The following is an 18415-nucleotide window of genomic DNA, read 5'->3' as shown; positions in this document are numbered from 1 at the left end:
CTTTCTTTTAGAGGCTCATCCATTCCGAACTTCTTTATTTGTACATAATCCATTTTGTAATTCAACAGTGGGAAACTACAAATTTTTTCTGGGTTAATAAATGTGAGTTAAAAATAATTAAATATTCGATGAAACGATGCGGCAGATTAATCTAAACGGTGGGGAGAAGTAATATTAAAGTATCAGATGACATAAAAATCAGCATTTTTCTTGTATATCACATACCTAAAGACATGAATGGCCATGGGGGATGGTGGCCATGGTGGCCAAACTCGAAATCAGAGTCTTCGTCGTCGTCAGCACTTAGGAAACCGAAATCGAACATGTCATCGCCGTAGTAGTCGGACTCATCATCGCTGTCCAAATCATCCTCTAGATCGTCCGGCTCGAAGTCAAAGTCGTCGAAGACAAGGTTGGGAAAGTTTGGATACATGCCATCATAGTTCCAAAAGCAAAAGTGCTTCAACTCGATGATATCCTTGGGGGCGACATCAGGATGCTATTTCACGAAAAGATTATCACAAAAATAACGAGTATCCACAATATCGTCTAGAACTGAACTCACATACTCGATGAGACTGTTTACTTGAGTGCCCGACACACAGAGCTGTACTGGCAAGTTTCGTTGATTCTCCTTCCTCGCAATGTCCAAGCGCAGTTTTTTTATGATTCCATGTACCAATTTCTCGCTTATTCCTTCGCAATCCTCTAGGCCTAGGCTATGCAGCTTCGGGCAAGATTCGAACAGAAACAAAATCGAGGAGTCATGCAGTCTGTTGCACTTTAGGTTGATCTGCTCTAGTTTTTTGAGGCTCGAAAACACTGAGAGTGAACTGTTAGTCATAGCAAACACTTGGGGTAGGACAAGACTGCGCAGACCTCTTAGTTTGGAAATTTGGACAAGAAATTCGGCGGACAAACTGGAGCCCCCATAAACCTCTAGGCACTCCAGCTGTTCGGCCTTATGCTCGGCCAGCTCCTGAAAGAGTTCGGAGCGTATAGTGCGGCCTGGCAATCCGATATAGATGCTCAAGCTCTTGAGGCTTGGCAGCTGGGCCACGTACTCGTATGTCTCCCTTGGGAAGGCGCTTATACAGAGCACCTCCAAAGAAGCGCCCGAGTTCTCCTTGATCATCGTTTCAAAGACGTGAGAATTCATTGTGTCAACTCTCTTCACGTTTAGGGTTTTTAGGTTGGTTAACACCTTGCAAATCTTGGACAGACATTGGCCTTGAAAACGAGGGCACCCGGACAGAGTGAGAGTTTGGATGGAAGGGGAGAGCTCGTGTAGTGTTACACCGGTAATTGGGTTGCCGGCAATATTGAGCACCTGCAGAGTCCGACAGTTCCTGAGGGCCAAGATGCACTCATCAGTCAGCTGATTCTGCGGCAGCTCCAGCTCCTCCAGCTTGGTCATCTTGGCGAAGATCTTGTGCATATTTCGCGAAGTCAACGGGCTGCTGTGCAGCTTCAAGGACTTTAAATTCGAACAATTGGTCGAAAGAAAGTCGCACAAGCGCTGAAAGCGCATCGGCGGAATCACGCCGGTAATGTGCTGAACATAAGGACCGGACAAATTGAAAAATTCTCGGAGGTCCCAGACAGTCATATTCTCAAAATCGTACAAATCAATTGATTTGTGCAGTCTGGCCGTGGCCTGCTGATAGATAGCGCGGAAGCGAAGGCATGTCCGAGCGAAGACCGTCTGGTCGTGCATTGGGAGACTCTTCATAATCATCTCTAAGCAGAGATCGTTGATATTCAAAATGAAAGAACACAGTTGATTTGCTTCCTCCTGGTCGTCCGTTCCGTAGGCATCTGGCTGATGCCAGCTATCGCTGGCCTGCACATTGAATCGCCGACCGTTTACATGGTGTATCCGGCTGTGCAAGGCTCTAAAAATGCAGAATATCAGTGGATGTACGCACACACACAGTAGTGCGGCCGGCATACTCACTTTGCTGCATCCTTGGGATTGTCATAAAACACACAGCCAGTCTGGTGGGAAAAGCGATTTGATCTGCCAGTATCACGCCTACCACCACCACGAAAGAGTTTCATTTGCAAAACGCGTCCATAGTTTGAGAAGTGCGAATGCAGCGTAGATTGATTTAGCTGCGATGAGACAGGACAGTGTATTGTTTCAGAGTAAAGCTTGACAAAAGGGGGACGCGGACACTTACATCCGGTGGGATCTTGTATAAATACAGTTTCAGCACTGGAATGTGGTCTTCTGTGTAGGCAATACCATTCTTGAAGTAATAGTTCTGTTCCGCTGCAATGACAATGGCAAAACCGAAGTGCGTGCAATGTGTGCAAGAATTTAGCAATAACGAATAGGAGTGCGGAGTTTGTGCGGACTTGCATCGGATATCTGCATACTTTCTACGACTTACATGGATTGTTGACAAAATGGGCCATATTTTCACCGATTTTTGTCAAATTTTATACAAAAAGTTAGTCCGAGACTCGATTTATTTGAATCAATGTTAATTTGTATCAGTTTACATTTACAATTACATGGCTTCTACAACTACACGGTAACTACATATTTGCTACATAATGGGAGGAAAAATAGGGTATGGACATCAGCAAAAACGGCCCAGGACCACCACCAAAAATTAATAGAGATGCAAATATTTTCATTTACTTTATTAAATTGTGCCTTGTTTTGTTTACGTTTAAATGTTAACGTAAAGTGAGTGACAAAGTATTTTTATATATACCAATTCAGGATATTTCTCCTGTTTTTGCCTGTTGTCCATCCCCCATTCTGTAGCCAATTCAAAATTAAGACTCATGTTGTCGTTGCAGGAGAGAGCTGGCAAGAAATCAGTGATGACAACTGATGGGCTAGAGTACAGCGCTTAAGAGATTTGTTTTATTTGCTATTTTAATAGATTGATGGAATTGATAAAATATACCAAGATATTATTTTAGACTGTGGAAAATATTCAAATGTTGCGGATATTTTCTTCTGTTGACTCAGTTTCCGTTATATATATCACTGTGTACAGTATATATACTGTATGGTTAGTGATCAGATATACCCGCGACTTTTGACTATACATATCGATAAGCAACATAAATATCGGCGGTAAAATATCATTTTACTAATAAAAAATGTAATTATTTTGAAAATAAATAGAACAATCAAAACGATCGATCGTTCAAAATACCATTTTTTAAATCAAGCAATCATTCAAAACATGAGGAGAAAATCGATGGTTTTCCAGTTGGAGTGAGCAAGTCAAAGAAATTGTTGAAAATAATAAATAAATAAAAGCATCAACTCTTTTTCCAATATTTCCAAATCACGAAACAAGTTTTTTCAACTTGCATTTTAATTTCGTTAAATATGCGGCATTTGATAAGCTTACAAAATATTATTAGCTTGTTGGCTGTTTCTGTGTTTTTTGTTTTCTTATAGAAAACCCCAACTGAGTTATTTTTCTCCAGGTAATTACCTACCAAATGTACATGTATTCAATTTCGAAAATTGTTTCCTAGTTTTAGATGCGACACGTTACTAAAAGTCTTTTCTTATAGAATCAAGGTATGATAATGGCCTAGCTAGTTTAGAAATACAGATAATTGCTGCCAGCAGCATTTGACTAAATATTCTCTTAGCATAAGTATTATATACAAATTTGTTTACCAATAAGTTACCAAAAGAGCAAATTAGATAATAAAATATACGTAGAGTAGATTAACGAACTACAAATAAATATCTCTGGATTTGTCTGGGTGATTATGGTGAGCGTTTGGCCAATTGTCATGATAGTATCCAGGAGTGTATAATACCTGCACATGAGAGAGAAAGAGAGGATTCAGTTTACTTTAAAATTCTGGGATCTCGTGGGTTCTACTCCACCAAGTTGTACTCACGATTTTCGCCTGGCGAGAGCGTTATATGTATATCCTCACGACTCAGCACTGGGGCTAAAAGTAGAGAGTGGGCCACAAAATAAAATATACACACATACATACATATATTCTGCGCTCAACCAACGAGCGTGAACAACATGTGAAGCGACATGTAAGGCGAAGCGGGTTTAAATATTTAAATAACGTTCTTTATTGATCAAGTTGCTAAAAATAATAAACTTTGTTTCGTTTCATTGCTTAGAGCTATGCAACTGTTGCTGTTAATTCTATCGTTAACGTAATGCTGTTGCTGAGGCACTTGCAATATAAATAAATCATAAATTGAAGGGGCTAGCTAGGACATGTCTTTCAGGTTGAGAGCCCCAATTTATCGAGCCGGTCCCAGGGCCAGGGCCACACGATACTAATTTAAATGCTATCACAGTTTCAAAGTCCACCATTATCAGCGGGACACATGCAGGCTGTTGGGTAAGCAATCAAAAGCGAGCGCATGCATGTTAGGAGAACTTTGCATTCCGATTCTGGATGGGTTATGTATGCAAGGCATATGGCTGCTGGGGCTGCTGCGGTTGCTGCTGCTGCTGCTCGAGGCTCCCAGTGGAGGTGCCAGCAGCTCCATCAGCAGCTCCAGAGCCACTTCCGCTAGGTATAATGCGTATCATACCCGGCTGGATCCTAACGTTCTCACAGGCCTCGCAAATATTCAATTGCGGATGATTACGGAATGTACACATATTGCAGGCCCACATGTCAAGTGGCTCCTCATCCTCGTCCACGTCCGAGTCTGATAGGTATTCTTCCTCGTCGTTTACTGGACGCTGAACTGGCATCTGCTGTTGTTGCTGCTGCGCCTGCTGCTGCTGTTGCAGTTGAAATTGTTGGAGCTGCTGCTGTCGCTGCTGCTGCAGATATTGCTGGAACTGGTAGTACTGGGCATACGTAGGCGGCGGCTCCTGTTGCAGCTGGAGTTGCTGCTGCTGCTGGGGAGTCAGGCACGCCGACGTCGGAGCACTGCTGTGGTGCTGCACAAAATCAGGGCCCGGCTGGGCCGTTGTCTGGGCCGGCACAGAGTGCAGACGCAATGAGCTGGGCGGCGCCTGGGAGCGACCAGCCTGTCGTTGACGTGGGAATGGCTGTGGCTGCTGCTGGTTATTGTTGGCTGGCGCCGAGAGCTGACGATTCATGGAATTTGGCGCAGGACCAGACCCACTCGCTTGCGGTTCTACAAAATAAATATTGATTAGTATTAGCTTTGTCTAGAGAACCACGCTCGGGGCACACCGTTGATCAAATTGAGCAGCCGCTGGCAGTCCTCAGTCAGTTTCTTGATATCTCTATCCAGTCTTTCAGATTCGCCCACCGGTACAGGCTCGGTCAGTATGTTGATCTCCTGCTCCAGGACCAGCAGTCGCTTCTTGTTGTCCCGCAAAACATTGGCCAGCTTATCGCGCCGCTGCTTCTGCCGCTCAATGGTCGCTGCTCGAGCTGAAAGCAAGAATGAAAAAAATAGAAAAAGAGTGTTTAAAAAATGGTTAATCGATCAATTATGGAATGGGAATTGAAAGTTTTGCTGTTGCCTGGCAACAAAAATTGTGTTTGCGATTTCGCAATGCCGAATGTTGGCCGAAAGTTATTTTTACTGGCCAATACCTCACATTTTATTACTCTGTTTTGCAGCTAAAAATACTCTCGTGCCTCTGCCTGCCCTGCCTGCCGCTGGGAAGGAGAAGGTTCGGTTCGGTTCATAAACAGAATTTATATTTAAAGCGAAAGATAAATTTAGTGAAAATGCGCAAGCAGAGCATGGGAAGAGCCACAGCACAACCGAAAATCAATCTAATAATAATTTATGTCTACGAAAGAAAATCGGTAACAAAAAAATTATATTATTTTGCTCAATATAACGGAATTAACGAAAGGTATGCGATGAATATGCATTGTTTTTCCAATAAAATATGTTTTGGAAAATGTTTAAATTTATTAGCGTATATGTAAATAATCATAATATCATTCTTTAATAAAATGGAAATAATTCACACATATCCACAAAGCTGTATTTAAATATTATTTCGAACGCAAGTATAAATTGCAGAGTGAGTAGAGTGGGTGGGGCTTGTCATTGATTGATAGCATCGTTCAAATCGAGTCTCCTCAAAATGTTTCGTGGCCTCGTGCTGTCTTCTAATACTTCAGAATGCATAGTAGAAGCCCCTGACATAAGTAGTGACCACGAAATTTTGGTAGTCCTGGATATCCCACGAGTACATTACCTCGTGAGTAGAAAGATAGGAGAAGACTTTGTCCTTAAGCTTAATATTATAAAGGATCTTAGCTATTTCGTCAATTGAAATCTCTTCGTCTGTCTCTCTGCAAAAGGATAAGGAGCAGAGAGAGAGAGAGAGAGAGCGACTGCGAAGCAGAGGAGTCATCACCGCAAATGGTTTTCTTCATTCCGCCATTAGGGAGGGGCAAAAATACACTTCAGATATTACAGTAGCCGGGCCACAGGATCTAGTTGCTGTAGTTCTTTAAGTCTGTGAGAAGTGAACACTATGCAGCAAACATGCCTGATCTGACAGACAGAAATGACTATATCGTTTCGGCTATTGTTGATGATCATGAATAAATATACGCTTATTCGGAAACACTTACATCTGGCTGTTACCTACATCTACCCGGATCCAATATACCCTATCTTGTTCTCTTTTAGTGTTTATGTATAAATAGAATGATCTTCTGATGCATTTCGTATTTTGATTTGTGCGACTTTTCGACTGTTTTGATTATTTTTAGACGCGCTTCTGATAGATCTCCAACGGAAATAGCCTACAGGGCAGCGGGCCAAGGGATCTCGTCTCATCTCTCTATCTCATGTGTTGGACGAGGTTATGGGTATCATTTTAATTGAAAAATTAATTCATTAATGGGCGAAAAGTGTCCCCGAATTCCAAATTGAATTCCGGCTAAAAGGCGACGTCATTTAAAGTGCTTCTAATGGTCGTCGGACGTGGATTGTCGCGTGATTAAATGTCAAAGTGGAAATGCCAGCCGTCTGCTCGGTTGGGCCCACGCTGCGTATGCTTAATGCCCCGTTCCCAGAGGCGAATACTCTATTTTCCCCACCTACTCTTCTCTGTTTCGCCGTGAACTTGAACGTCGAAGAAAGAAAGCCCGAGAGAGAGTGGGGAAAACACAGCCGGCCAAAGCAGAAGCCAGACAAAAGACATTTCAATCTCCGAGCGCGTGGGTGTCCTACAAGCGTACACATATATACATACATCATACATCATATGTGTATGTGTGGTGGAATATATAGTAGGGGGATCGCATCGGTTTTTGTGTGTGTATCGTATATTCAGCAAAAAAGGTAAATTAAATGCAACAAAGTTGCACAGAAAATTGAACACTGTGATAGGGGAAGGGAAGGACAGAAAGGCTGATTCAAGGCTCAATTAAACTGCTGCGAAATTGATTATATTCTCTCACCTGATAACCGAATACCAACTACGGTCTGCTGCCTACCATCTACTGTCTACTGTCTTCAGTGTTCAATTCTATTCTATTTTATTCCGTGACGTCAATACCTTAATACCTTATCACACGCGGAGTTTTAGTTCTCTTTGGCTGCTCTGCTCGTCTGCGTATCGTCTTCGCTAGATCCCTACCCTTGTACATAAGCTGGCAATCTGTTAGCTTTTGGTAAGACGTTTGCTGAGAGTTTCCTACGAATAAATGCTCTGTGCTCTTTTTGGCAGAGAGCGAGCTCGCGTTAATTTTATTTTGGGGCGTAATTCCAATTTCCTTATCAATTGTAAACAATACTGCGGCGGACCTCCACCGATAACCGAACACATCGAAAAACACCGACAGAAACTACGACGTCGTCTGGGTGGCTCGATAAGGCCGTAAGGCACATTGGAACCCATGTCGGTACATGTGTAGGAATAAAGTGGAAAAGCACTTGACATCGGACATGTGCCACACGGATTAATGTAATGATGGAAATTACAATGCAATGCCCAGAGATAGCCTTCGACTGAACTAGTGCTTTCTCTAGGGTTTTCCTGGGGTTGATCGTGAAACCCACCTTCAGGATCGCACTCCTCCAGGACCCCCGCATAGAGGGGCATGCTGACGGGGCTGCTGTTGCCGCTGTTGTCATTGCCGCTGCTAGTTTCCGCGGCATGGTTCGTGTTGTAGTTGGAGGCGACAACGTGGTTCTGAGCCTGCGTGGGATAGGGGAATACTTCCGGCATGTCACAGTCCGACGGTGAAAGTCCATCGATGGAGAGAAGCGACGCCGCCGCCACTGCCGACGGGGGCTGGCGTGGCGGAGGAACTGCTGGCTGCTGCGGCTCACACGCGGCGGCAGCGTACGGTGCCTGGGGACGGATGCAGCCCGCGCTAAAGACACTACCCTCGTCGGTGACCGTCAGCTGGAAATTCTTGTGCGTCCCCCGGCGGGCGTCGAAACTAACGCTCGAGTAGGTGATGCCGCTGCCCTGGCCACTAGGCGCCGGGCCGGCGGTGATGTCGATCGCGGACTGGGCGCCGCCGGTCGGCTGGCGCAGCGTGAGATTGAGCGAGGTGAAGCTCTTGCGACCGGGCGAGACGGCAGAGCCTGGGGAGCCGGGCAGCGTCGGTGGCGTCAACGCTGGCGAGAGGGCACTGCTGTTGCTGAGGAAATCGCGTGCATACGGCAGTTCCGGCTGCAGATTGATGACTGAACGGTGTCGGACCGGAGAGGCCTGTTGAGACGTTGTTGCTGTCGCTGCCGTTGCTGCCGCTACTGCTGCTCTTGTTGCTGACGTCGGCGATGATAAGGAGACGGCGTTGAGTGAGAATTCCGATTCGCTGGAGCTCATGGGGCTGGTGAGGCAGGAGGAATCGTTGGAGAAGCTCGGCTTTGGGGCCAGCGGCGGGCCCGGTGGCGGCGGCAGGGGTGGCGCCCGACGCAGCGGCTTGTTCAGCGACGTGGGCGTCAGCTGCGGTGGCTGCAGGTCGCGCTGCTGCCGCAGCTGTCGCTGTTGGATCTTCTGCTGCAGCTGGGCGTTCAGTTGGCGCTGCAGATTGAGCGTGGTTGGTCGCTGCCGGGGCTGGGGACTCGGACTGTGAGTGGGGCAGGGGCTGGCATCGCCATTGCCATTCCCATTCCCATTCTGGCTCGGACTCTGACTCAGTTCTGGGGGCTGTGCGGGTGCCACTCTCGACGGCTTTAGTGGGGTGGGAGGCTTGGCCTGCCTCTGTTGTTGCTGTTGTTGCTGTTGCTGCTGTTGCAACACCTTGGCCGGGTAGCTCTGGACAGGTATCGGATGCAAAGCCAGTTCCTTCTTCAACATCTGTATACAGTTCTCGCGCTGATGGCAATTCTCGCTGACGCACTGCGTCACAATGGCATCGGGTATCGTGGGGAACTCCTGCTTCATCTCGTGGAACAGGTGCATGATACTAATGTTCGTGCAGTGGCAGGACGTGCTCTGCTTGCGGCCTGCCTCTGGCTCTGCTTCTGCTGCTGCCTCTGCTGCTGCTGGCTGTGAATGCTCCAGCAGCTCCAGCTGCTCATAGCTGCCGCAGCGACTCCTCTGACTTGTCGATGGAGCGGCGTCCTTTTTCCTCAGAAAGTGCTGATGGATTGCCTCCGTTATATTGTTGCTGCTGCTCCTTCCTCTGGTATTTCCTTCTGCTGGAAGGCTACTGCTGGTGATGCTGGTGCCATTCAATTGGTAACTGTTTGATCCGGGCGGCATTGGTGGTGTAGCCGCCATTTTAGGCCATCATTTGTCACAGCTGCAGACCTTCGGAAGGAAAGAGAGAAGGGGGAATCAGTCAGGTAATGCCACTTATTTAATTAGTATCTGCCCCCGCACTCGGGTGCGAGTGTTGCATGCGGTGCGGGTGAATCCACGGCCCGATTTAGAACATTAACTAAGAGGCTTTAAAATGTATTGTTTTTAAAAAACAGAAACAGCCAAGAAAAAGAGAGGGAGGGGGCGAGAGAGGGAGATCTCTTGGGTATGTTTAAAAATATTTATGACACAACGATCGATGTGCCATATTGCCTATATCTCTGTTGCTCTCTCTCGACTGCCGACTGTCGGCCATTGTCAAGGATGGCAGTGATAAATAATCCGTTTCCCTATATAGTACACAGAAACCATCTACCAGATATATGTATGAATATACATACATACATATGTATGTACATATGTATATGGTATTGGGCGCCTCTTCGGGTTCAGGTATAGATGAAAGCATATCTATAATACGAGGAGTACTCGTAAATGTATCTGTATCCACTTCAACTTACATTTTGTCGATGAAAACTGATAAATAGGATTCCCAACGCGATCGATAATCTGCCAATTTGCTCATATATTTATTCACAAGCTTGTGAAATATGGTTTTGGATTTTCTTTAAAAGTAAGGCAAATTATTCTTTTAGGTATAGGTATTTTATATTAATTTGTGTGATTTGTCTTGTTTTAATGCACTTTTTTGTTGCTAATTTTTCAAAGTTTGAACTTAAACTTTAACATATTTCAAATTATTTTCTTCTAATCGTTTTTCTCGATCGCTTTTTCACACACACACAAATTTAAACACTCTTGATAAATTGTATTTCCATTTCCTATGTTTTTTCTTTGACTTTAATCGAGAAAATCTCACGCAGTTTTTCACACAACAATATATCTTTCTTTCGATCAAATTTTGTGCGCGTTTCGAACGCCTTAAATGCCAGCGATAAACTGAAAAACCAAATTTCGCAAATTTTCGAGAATAAAACGACCGAAAATGCTGCGAGGAAAATGAGCAGAAAACACATAGATACTCGTGCACTGGTACATCGTCTCTTCTATCTGTGTATCTGTGTGTGAAAATGTTTGGGAGAGCGTCTAGCGTAAGCAAAAAATCACGAGAGAAGACGAAAAACAGAAAACGGGGAACCAAAGCATACCCAATTGGATACCCTCACAGATCGCTGCCACTCGATACTAACTAACGGGACTGAACGAACAGAGTATCGTCGTTTTTTTTACGTCGGTGTTGCATCTGAATATCTTGGATTGCCGATTCAGGAGTCATGTGACGAGTGAAGCAATGATTCGGAAAGCATTCAATATGCAGCTGTGATCTTATGAATACCTACTGTGAATTCTAGTACGCACTCTAATACAAGAAACCAATACAGAACGATCTTTCATATGGTAGCTACATGATATAGTCATTCGATACGGTCTTTTTATGACTGTTTTGTTCAATATCCCCAAATCAAATCGAATTGTGGTTAGAATTAAATTAAGGCATATTGTAGACAGTACTAAAAAACAGAAGAGCAACCGCAGCGAATCAATTAAATCATTCAATATTTTTGCAGCACAAATTTTAATTTTGTTTTATTGTATACATATGTACATATGTACATATGTCTCTCTCTCTCTTTATTTTATAAAAATAAACTTTTGTGTGGGTGTTGCACAAACACAACGAAAACCAAAGAAATTGAATGAAATATTTTATATATGTATCTGTATATCTGTATCTTTGAATATAGAAAACAATCTGCGCAAAATTAATGATATTTTGTTCTGAGGTGAAAGAGTTAACAGAAAAAGAAGCAAAGACCCATCAAATGGGATCAACATTTAATTACCGGCCAAATGAAAAACGCTTAGATAAACCCCTGGCTTAGCCAAGTTATTCCAAAAAAAAAAAGAAACGCCCTCGCAGCGGCATCGGCGGCTCACCTGTTCTCCCAGGAGATGGCGACAAGCAAAAACAAAAAAAAAAAAAATGGAGACTAGAAGAAACTCTGACAAAATGAATAAAAACAAACAATAAGCCCCAAAACAGAAACAGAAGCAGAAACAGAACCATGTCCAAGGGTGAAAGAGATGCAAATAAATTATAAAATATAGCACTTAATTTGCAAGCGATGGCGCCATTAAAATTGGCCACCAAAGCATAAATAATAAATTATGAATGTATTTCAGTTTAGTTGTTGTTTTTTGCTTCCCCTGTTGTTCATTGTTTTCCAGCTTTTCTTTTGTATACACTTTAGGATATAGTATGCAGACAGGGTATTACGACTTTCTGTAGATGTTTATGTGGTGCCTGAGCAGATAGACTTCAGTTACAATTTGTAGGCAGTTAGTCCGATGACCCGAACCTGTTGCTAATTCGACGAATATCCAAAGAAAAGGCCAGATCCAAGCTTCATCTTCACGGGTTCTTTCGCCATCCTCAGGCCCAAACAGTAGCGGCGTCGGAATGGTTTAAAAACCCCCTCAAGTCTGAGGACACCAGACCTAGATTAAAAGCAGTGTTTCAATATCAGAGCTATATCGAATCATATCTCATACAAAATCTGATCCAATATCAATATGCATCTTCCATCGTAACTTCCATAAGAGTAACCGATCGGCAAGGGATCCAAAACTAAAGAGACTCAAAAAATCGACCCATCTTTTCCAGCACATTTTTGTTTATTTTAAAACACAATATTGTTCGACGGCGTGGAATGGCAACATTTTCGAGATCCGTGCGAAATTAAGAAGTCATTAAAGATGAGAAAACCTCAGAGAATTATGAAGAATAATTCCTCTTGAAATGTGGCTTTTCCATTAAATAAAATTCCAACCCTTCCCCGCCTCCGCTCATCTGTAGGAGGGGTGGCGTACTTATGGGCTGGTCGGCGGGCATTGGATGGGATGGTATAGGATGGGAGATGGGCGGAACACGCAAATTGCGATCTGATATTTGAAAATATTTAGCATATAAATATAAACAAATTCTCTTCCACTTTTTTTTGTTGGTTAGGAATTTTTCGAGGGGTAGAAAAGAGATCAAATTGAATGGAGGGGGTTGGGGGTGAGCGGGAGCGGGAATGAAAATTCATTTTGTGTGCTTTTCCTTCGTGTTTTCTTCGTCTGCCGTTTGTAGCGGGTGGTAGCAGACGCAGCAACAACAAGAGCCATAGAGAATGGCAGGCGATCGACTGCAGACGTAAACGACCTTCACAATTAGCCAGATACACACACACAGATGCAGATACACCCACAGATTCACAGATAAATAGATAGAGATACGAGATACAGAGGCAGGCAGATAGGAGATATGTATATATACATATGTATGTACATATAAATGTTAGAATGCAGAATCGGAAATCGACGTCAAATATATTGCAATCTTTGCTCTCGCCCTTCTTCTCTGTTATAAAGAAGAAACTGAGATTACACGTGTGGAATGATAGGTAATATTATAGATACAGACATCATATGTAATCGTATTCGTACCTGTACCTGTGCACGTTGCGTTTCGGTTCTTTTTGAGTAACGAGATGAATGAATTATCAAGTTATCAGACTGCAGATTACGGAACATAGTTTAGACTATCGGATAATAAAAGGAATCACAGATGTGTTTTCGGAACCAATTAAGAGGTAAAGATAAGGTAAAACATATTCTAGGGCAAAGAGAAATAAAAAAAAAAAAGCAAGATAGAAGTTGAGTGCAACTCTGCTGCAATGCTTCTTCATCTCTGCCTGAAAAACTTTAAACTGTAACTCTCGCCATCGCGAGAGACGGATAGTGACGTTATGTATCGGTAAAGATACGAGTATATTATCTGTATGAGCAGAAGATGGGTGAAAAGCAGCATACATTCCCAGTAGGTATTCTTAGAGTTTCGAAACGCACTGTACCCAGCGTTTCAAAATCTTATACATATGTAGGTACAAATGAAATGATGCTTCAGGTAAATCATCATTTGTCTTCTTCCAATTTGGTACTTTGGTTTGTTTTTTTCGTGTGTTTTATTTCGAGGACACGCAAAAACAAACATAAAAGTTGTTAAGAAATAATAGCAACAATAAAAATAAATACAAACACAGAACAACAACAATTTCGCATTGTGTGCCAAAAAAAAAACATAAAACAAACACACAAAATGGAAAAAACTATGGGGAAAACACACAACAAAAACAACAAAAAGTTTACAATCATTAAAATTATGGCAGCGCTCGGCCCATGGATTGTTTAGGATCCACAACGTGGATCATGGATTGCGTGGGTATTGTAGATTGTAGGTGGGAAGGGGGCGGGAAATGGAAATGGAGGGGGAAACTCTTGTAATTAGTGGAACAAAATTTCCATTCATTAAATTAGAAAATAGAAAAGAGAGCCAGCGGTGAAGGACGTAGTACATCACAAATTGGAATGATATGGGGGATTTTCCCCCATTTGGTCAAGTGTAGTGGGAATATATTTAATTAGGGCCGATGGAAAACAGAGCAGCGCAAACTATTAAATACATCGTTCGATATTATTCACACGACATCGATCAAAAATCATCTAAACTGATTATAAACAGGAGTAGAATCTGTCAAAGATCGATTTACGGTTTGACACGGTCATTAAAGTATAAATGATTTCCTTTGGGTAACGATCCCCAAATATCATATTTTAAACTGCAATCGACTCATTTCAGGATTTCATTTTAATTTACAGTCCCAGAGGAGGCCACGAATCCCAATGTCCATCAAATAAATCAATCTGATAACCGAAATCTAAGGGAATTAATCGAACTGTCAGTCCCCCCCACCGAAGGCCAGGTTTTCGTCCCAAAGCGATTTGAGGAGAGGAGGAGTATCAGTGTTGCATATTGACCGGAAATCTCGCTGTCTGGTGTGTCAAAAGTATAAATAATTATAAATAATTTTTTGGGGAGGGGGAAAAAACGAAATTACCGAAAAAATAGATTTCTAAAGGAACTACGTACCAAAAAACCTATCTCCTCCTCCACTTCTGCACTTTCGGAACACAAAACACATGGACGGACGACAAAGGGAAAGAAAATGCGTAAAAACAAGAACTAATCGAAAAGTACAACAAATATACCAGAATAACAGAAAAAGAAGAAGCTGCAGTAAAAAATAAATAACATGGAAAACAACTTTCACTTTTCTTGTGGGAAAGACAACAAATATTTGGAATTTAACGCAAACTGAGAGAGAGAGAGAGAGAGAGAGAGAGAGAAAGGTAGAGGGAGAGAAGAGAGAACGATGGAAATTGTGAAAATTATAAATCAAATGCAGGGGACAACATGAAATCGGTGGAATGAAGGCAGGCAGCGCTGAAATATAAAAAGAAAGAAAAACCAGAGAGAAATGGAACAAAAATAATTTTATTTTGTACATTATTTTTGTGCTCTGCTTTTCTTTTCCTCCCACTCTCCACTGCGCCTTCATCGTCTCTCTGTTCTCCGCCGTTCACTTCCCGTCCCAACCCGTCTGCTTGCCAATAATTTGAAGAGGCGTTTTGCGGAATTTTGTGCAGACGTCAGGCCTTGGGACTGACGTCATTGGCGCGACTTTTAGAATTGGAAATGGAAAAGCCATGGCGGCACTGGGGATGGGGAACGGAACAGGAATGGAACTCCTGCCCTATCCAATCCGCGTAGTGCGAAAATAAAAGCCAATAATACCATATATACGGGTTATTTATTTATTTATGACCGATCGCCCCTCACTCTCATTCTCTCTCTGCGTGAGGATGTGCTTCTTCACAGATCTGCTCTGTTCTGTTCGGAAATATGCAAATAATCAATATGGAGTTATTTTTAGGCGAAAAGGTGTGTTCCCTGGAGGGGTTCGGTTCCATTAGAGAGAGGTTTCACTAAGCTTATCGCTAGGGAGAGGGGGACATACTGTCATAAAAAGTAAACCCAATTTTATGCAGAAAACTGATAAGATTGATTATACTCGAATTCGCCTTTTTGGTGGGAACTTTTCAATGAGTACGGAGTACGGATGGAAATGGAAAGTTTTCGATAGTCAGTCCCCCCAACTTTAGGGAGAGCAGAACCCCAGATTAGCATATTTTTCAGAATTTCATTGTATATGTTGGTACCTCTAGTATATTCGTACTATCAACTCTGTTCATTCCGGGAATTTCCCGCAGAAACAACAACAACTATACAAAGGCGTAATATGAAATGGCAACAATTACGAATACACGTACAACTCGTACAACAGCGACACAGATACAGATACAGAATCTGTTCGCAGCAGCAAAAGTGCAAAAGTTTTGTAAACTTGTTTTCCTAATACGAGCCCAAAAGAAAAAAAAATTAATAATAAACAAGAGTGAAAGAGAATCTATTTTAATTGATAAGGTGCTACAATCTCAAGAAAGTTACATTTTGGAGTAACGAAGATAAGATATCCTCTGGAAGTGGGGGGCTGGCACCTGAATCTTCATTTCAATCTAACCCCCATACCCGCCTACTATACGATATCATACATACATACATATGTTTGTTTAAATGTCGAGTTCCATTGAGATTGGATTCTTTCTTCCTAGCCGTTTCTATGAAACTTAAGAATCCAATTATAAGCCAATGATGTTTATGAGAGCAATATACTATAATTGGACTGTGTTTTAACTGTTGGAAATATATGTATATGAGTTGGGAGCTACAATAGTGCCTAACTGTCAGAGTAAGCGGAGAGAAGAGATCGCAATAGAATCAAACTCCACTGGCACTTCTGATCAGGAATAGGTGTGCCCTGCTTTCTCTGGAAACCACAAAAACACACGCACATGAAAAATCAATATTTGTACTTTGCGATTAGCAATTAGGATAATGGGGTAGGAGAGGGGAGAATGAGGAAGGGGTGATGAAAATCGAAGCGATATTTGGACTATATTTCCATAAGAATTAAGGCCATGACGATGGATGGTGGATCCCCTCGCTCCAACCATTGAATTGACAACAGTTGTTCTGTTATCAACAGGCGGAAATATACACACTCTCACTCTCGCCCACACTCGCACTCTCGCACACACACACAAAGACGCACATGCATGCCAAATACACAGTTACGTGCACTGAGCAGCAACGGCCAAATGGGCGTGCGAAAGGGACACGTAGATCGTCGAGTCGTCGTCTGTGCCAGTGTTAACGGCACCAGAGAGATAAAAACCAGTGTGGGAGCGAGAGAGAGCGAGTATACGAGAGCAGCGCATAAAGACAGGTGACATTGGCAGCGCGCGACGGCGGCACTACGCAATAGTAGATAAAAAGCAAAAACGTCCAAAAATGAACGGTAAACGATGGGGAAATCAACCCAACCCCCCTCCTCCAACAGACGCATGCACAACTTGTTGCATATGTGTAAAGGTATTTTTTTTTCGTATGCGTGTGTGTGTGGATGTTGTTTTTACGAATTTTGTTTTTGGGGAAAAGCAGCTGCTCGGGCTCCTCTACCCTTCTGCTCCTCCCATAATTGCAATTTACCAGACACTTTTATGTGGATGTGGGTCTGTGCAAGAGATCCTGCTCTCTCTATCTCTCTCTCTTTGTTTAAAAATTTCGATGCCCTTCCACCCACTCACCAAAGGAATTTAATATGTGGCACGTACAGTGAAGTTCCTGGTGTTGATGCCTTTGCAGAGAATCCGTATTTTAGCATTAAATTTGTATACTCAATATTTTTGTGGCTTTTGGCTTTGGCCCCCTCCCCTTTCACTGTTGTTGTTGGCTTGACTTTCTATGGCTTCTCCCTTGTTTCGTTTCGTTTCGCCTATCGCACTCGATTCCACGCACAGTCCCACTCCAACGCACTCGTTTTTTATATTTAATGTTGCACTAAATTTAATAATTTATTGTAATTTTTCACGGAGCAGGCGATCGCGATCGCGCGAATGTTGATATATCAATATATCGATATATATTTTTGATAATATATTTGTAGATGATAGGTGATTTTAGCCGGCAAAAATATTAAAATTAATCTTTTGTGGGATTTATTATTTTCTGATTTCAAGGTGAATCGACACTATTTTGTTCCCCTACTTTTACACTTAATCGAATAAAAGGGTAGCTTCTAGAATATATCGATAGTTTCGTGCGATAAGCGGAACCAATCGGCGCCAAGAACAACGTCCCATGTATGCTTGCCACAAACATGCGAGGATTATATACCAAAAATCAGGACAAAAACTATCTACGAAGCTAAAGCATCGTGTTAATGGGATTTGGAAATCATCCATGGTCGGTTCCGTTACTTTATCTGTGCCTGCGCAAATGAATGTACCTAGTGGCACTATAGGATAATATCGGATGATCGACTAAAAACGGTTACATGTATATTTTCTACTTAGGCATGGAAATATTAGTGGAATTATTTACTAACTGTTATTTATCGTACTCTTTGTCCTTTGTGACGTTTGAACACCTCATAAATAATAAATAAATATATTTTTTTCAGTGCAAGGTGTGACCAGATGTGCAGGCTGTTTCCTTACAAATAAAACAGGTACATATTTAAATTTTGTAGGGAAGCAAGCCTTAATAAGATTAAATTTGTCTTCATTATGCCAGTTTCTAGCCGACTGGCACTTTCTCGTTTGCTTCCTTCAAGATCAGAATATACAATTTTTGCTTTGTCAATATGTATCGTTGCTTTTCCAGTATTAATCGACTATTTATTTTGCTGATCTAAGTAGTCGTCAGAAAAACGCCT

The 18415-nt window shown here is 42.5% G+C and overlaps 2 protein-coding genes and 1 long non-coding RNA gene across 6 annotated transcripts; 1 reads left to right on the top strand and 2 right to left on the bottom strand.

Annotated features, from left to right (window-relative positions):
• Positions 1-5: 5 nt before the first annotated feature.
• On the bottom strand, positions 6-2552 carry LOC6899105 (uncharacterized). Its single transcript, XM_002138986.4, has 6 exons — positions 2397-2552; positions 2184-2275; positions 1958-2115; positions 566-1895; positions 226-499; positions 6-151 (listed from the first exon to the last, which is right to left on the bottom strand). The coding sequence occupies exons 1-6, from the start codon at positions 2419-2421 to the stop codon at positions 147-149; spliced, it is 1884 nt and encodes a 627-aa protein (XP_002139022.4). The 5' UTR covers positions 2422-2552; the 3' UTR covers positions 6-146.
• A 754-nt stretch (positions 2553-3306) lies between these two features.
• Tab2 (TAK1-associated binding protein 2) lies at positions 3307-17771 on the bottom strand. 4 transcript variants are annotated; one of them, XM_015185329.2, is made up of 6 exons: positions 17286-17771; positions 7976-9683; positions 5170-5373; positions 4553-5110; positions 3889-3942; positions 3307-3804 (listed from the first exon to the last, which is right to left on the bottom strand). In XM_015185329.2, the coding sequence occupies exons 2-6, from the start codon at positions 9651-9653 to the stop codon at positions 3776-3778; spliced, it is 2523 nt and encodes an 840-aa protein (XP_015040815.1). In that variant the 5' UTR covers positions 9654-9683; positions 17286-17771; the 3' UTR covers positions 3307-3775. The 4 variants fall into 4 exon arrangements, with proteins under 4 accessions (XP_015040815.1, XP_015040813.2, XP_015040814.2 ...); XM_015185327.2 differs by lacking the exons at positions 3307-3804; positions 3889-3942 and having other exon boundaries at positions 4055-5110; XM_015185328.2 differs by lacking the exons at positions 3307-3804; positions 3889-3942 and having other exon boundaries at positions 4055-5110; positions 17313-17771.
• LOC117183585 (uncharacterized) lies at positions 5369-6645 on the top strand. Its single transcript, XR_004468717.1, has 2 exons — positions 5369-5981; positions 6082-6645. It is a non-coding gene; the product is annotated as an uncharacterized lncRNA (long non-coding RNA).
• Positions 17772-18415: the final 644 nt, after the last annotated feature.

Source organism: Drosophila pseudoobscura, chromosome 3 (genome assembly GCF_009870125.1).
Source record: "Drosophila pseudoobscura strain MV-25-SWS-2005 chromosome 3, UCI_Dpse_MV25, whole genome shotgun sequence".
NCBI lineage: Eukaryota > Metazoa > Arthropoda > Insecta > Diptera > Drosophilidae > Drosophila > Drosophila pseudoobscura.
This window is presented reverse-complemented; position numbering and strand designations above follow the sequence as displayed.

Coding starts and splice junctions, on each gene's coding strand:
- Tab2 (XM_015185327.2), bottom strand. CDS start 9,653: ATGGCGGCTACACCACCAATGCCGCCCGGATCAAACAGTTACCAATTG. Junction 5,374..7,975: donor GGAGGAGTGCGATCCTGAAG/GTGGGTTTCACG, acceptor TCTTGCTTTCAG/CTCGAGCAGCGACCATTGAG. Junction 5,111..5,169: donor GCTGCTCAATTTGATCAACG/GTGTGCCCCGAG, acceptor TTTATTTTGTAG/AACCGCAAGCGAGTGGGTCT.
- LOC6899105 (XM_002138986.4), bottom strand. CDS start 2,421: ATGGCCCATTTTGTCAACAATCCAT. Junction 1,896..1,957: donor AATCCCAAGGATGCAGCAAA/GTGAGTATGCCG, acceptor CTGCATTTTTAG/AGCCTTGCACAGCCGGATAC. Junction 500..565: donor TAAACAGTCTCATCGAGTAT/GTGAGTTCAGTT, acceptor TTCGTGAAATAG/CATCCTGATGTCGCCCCCAA.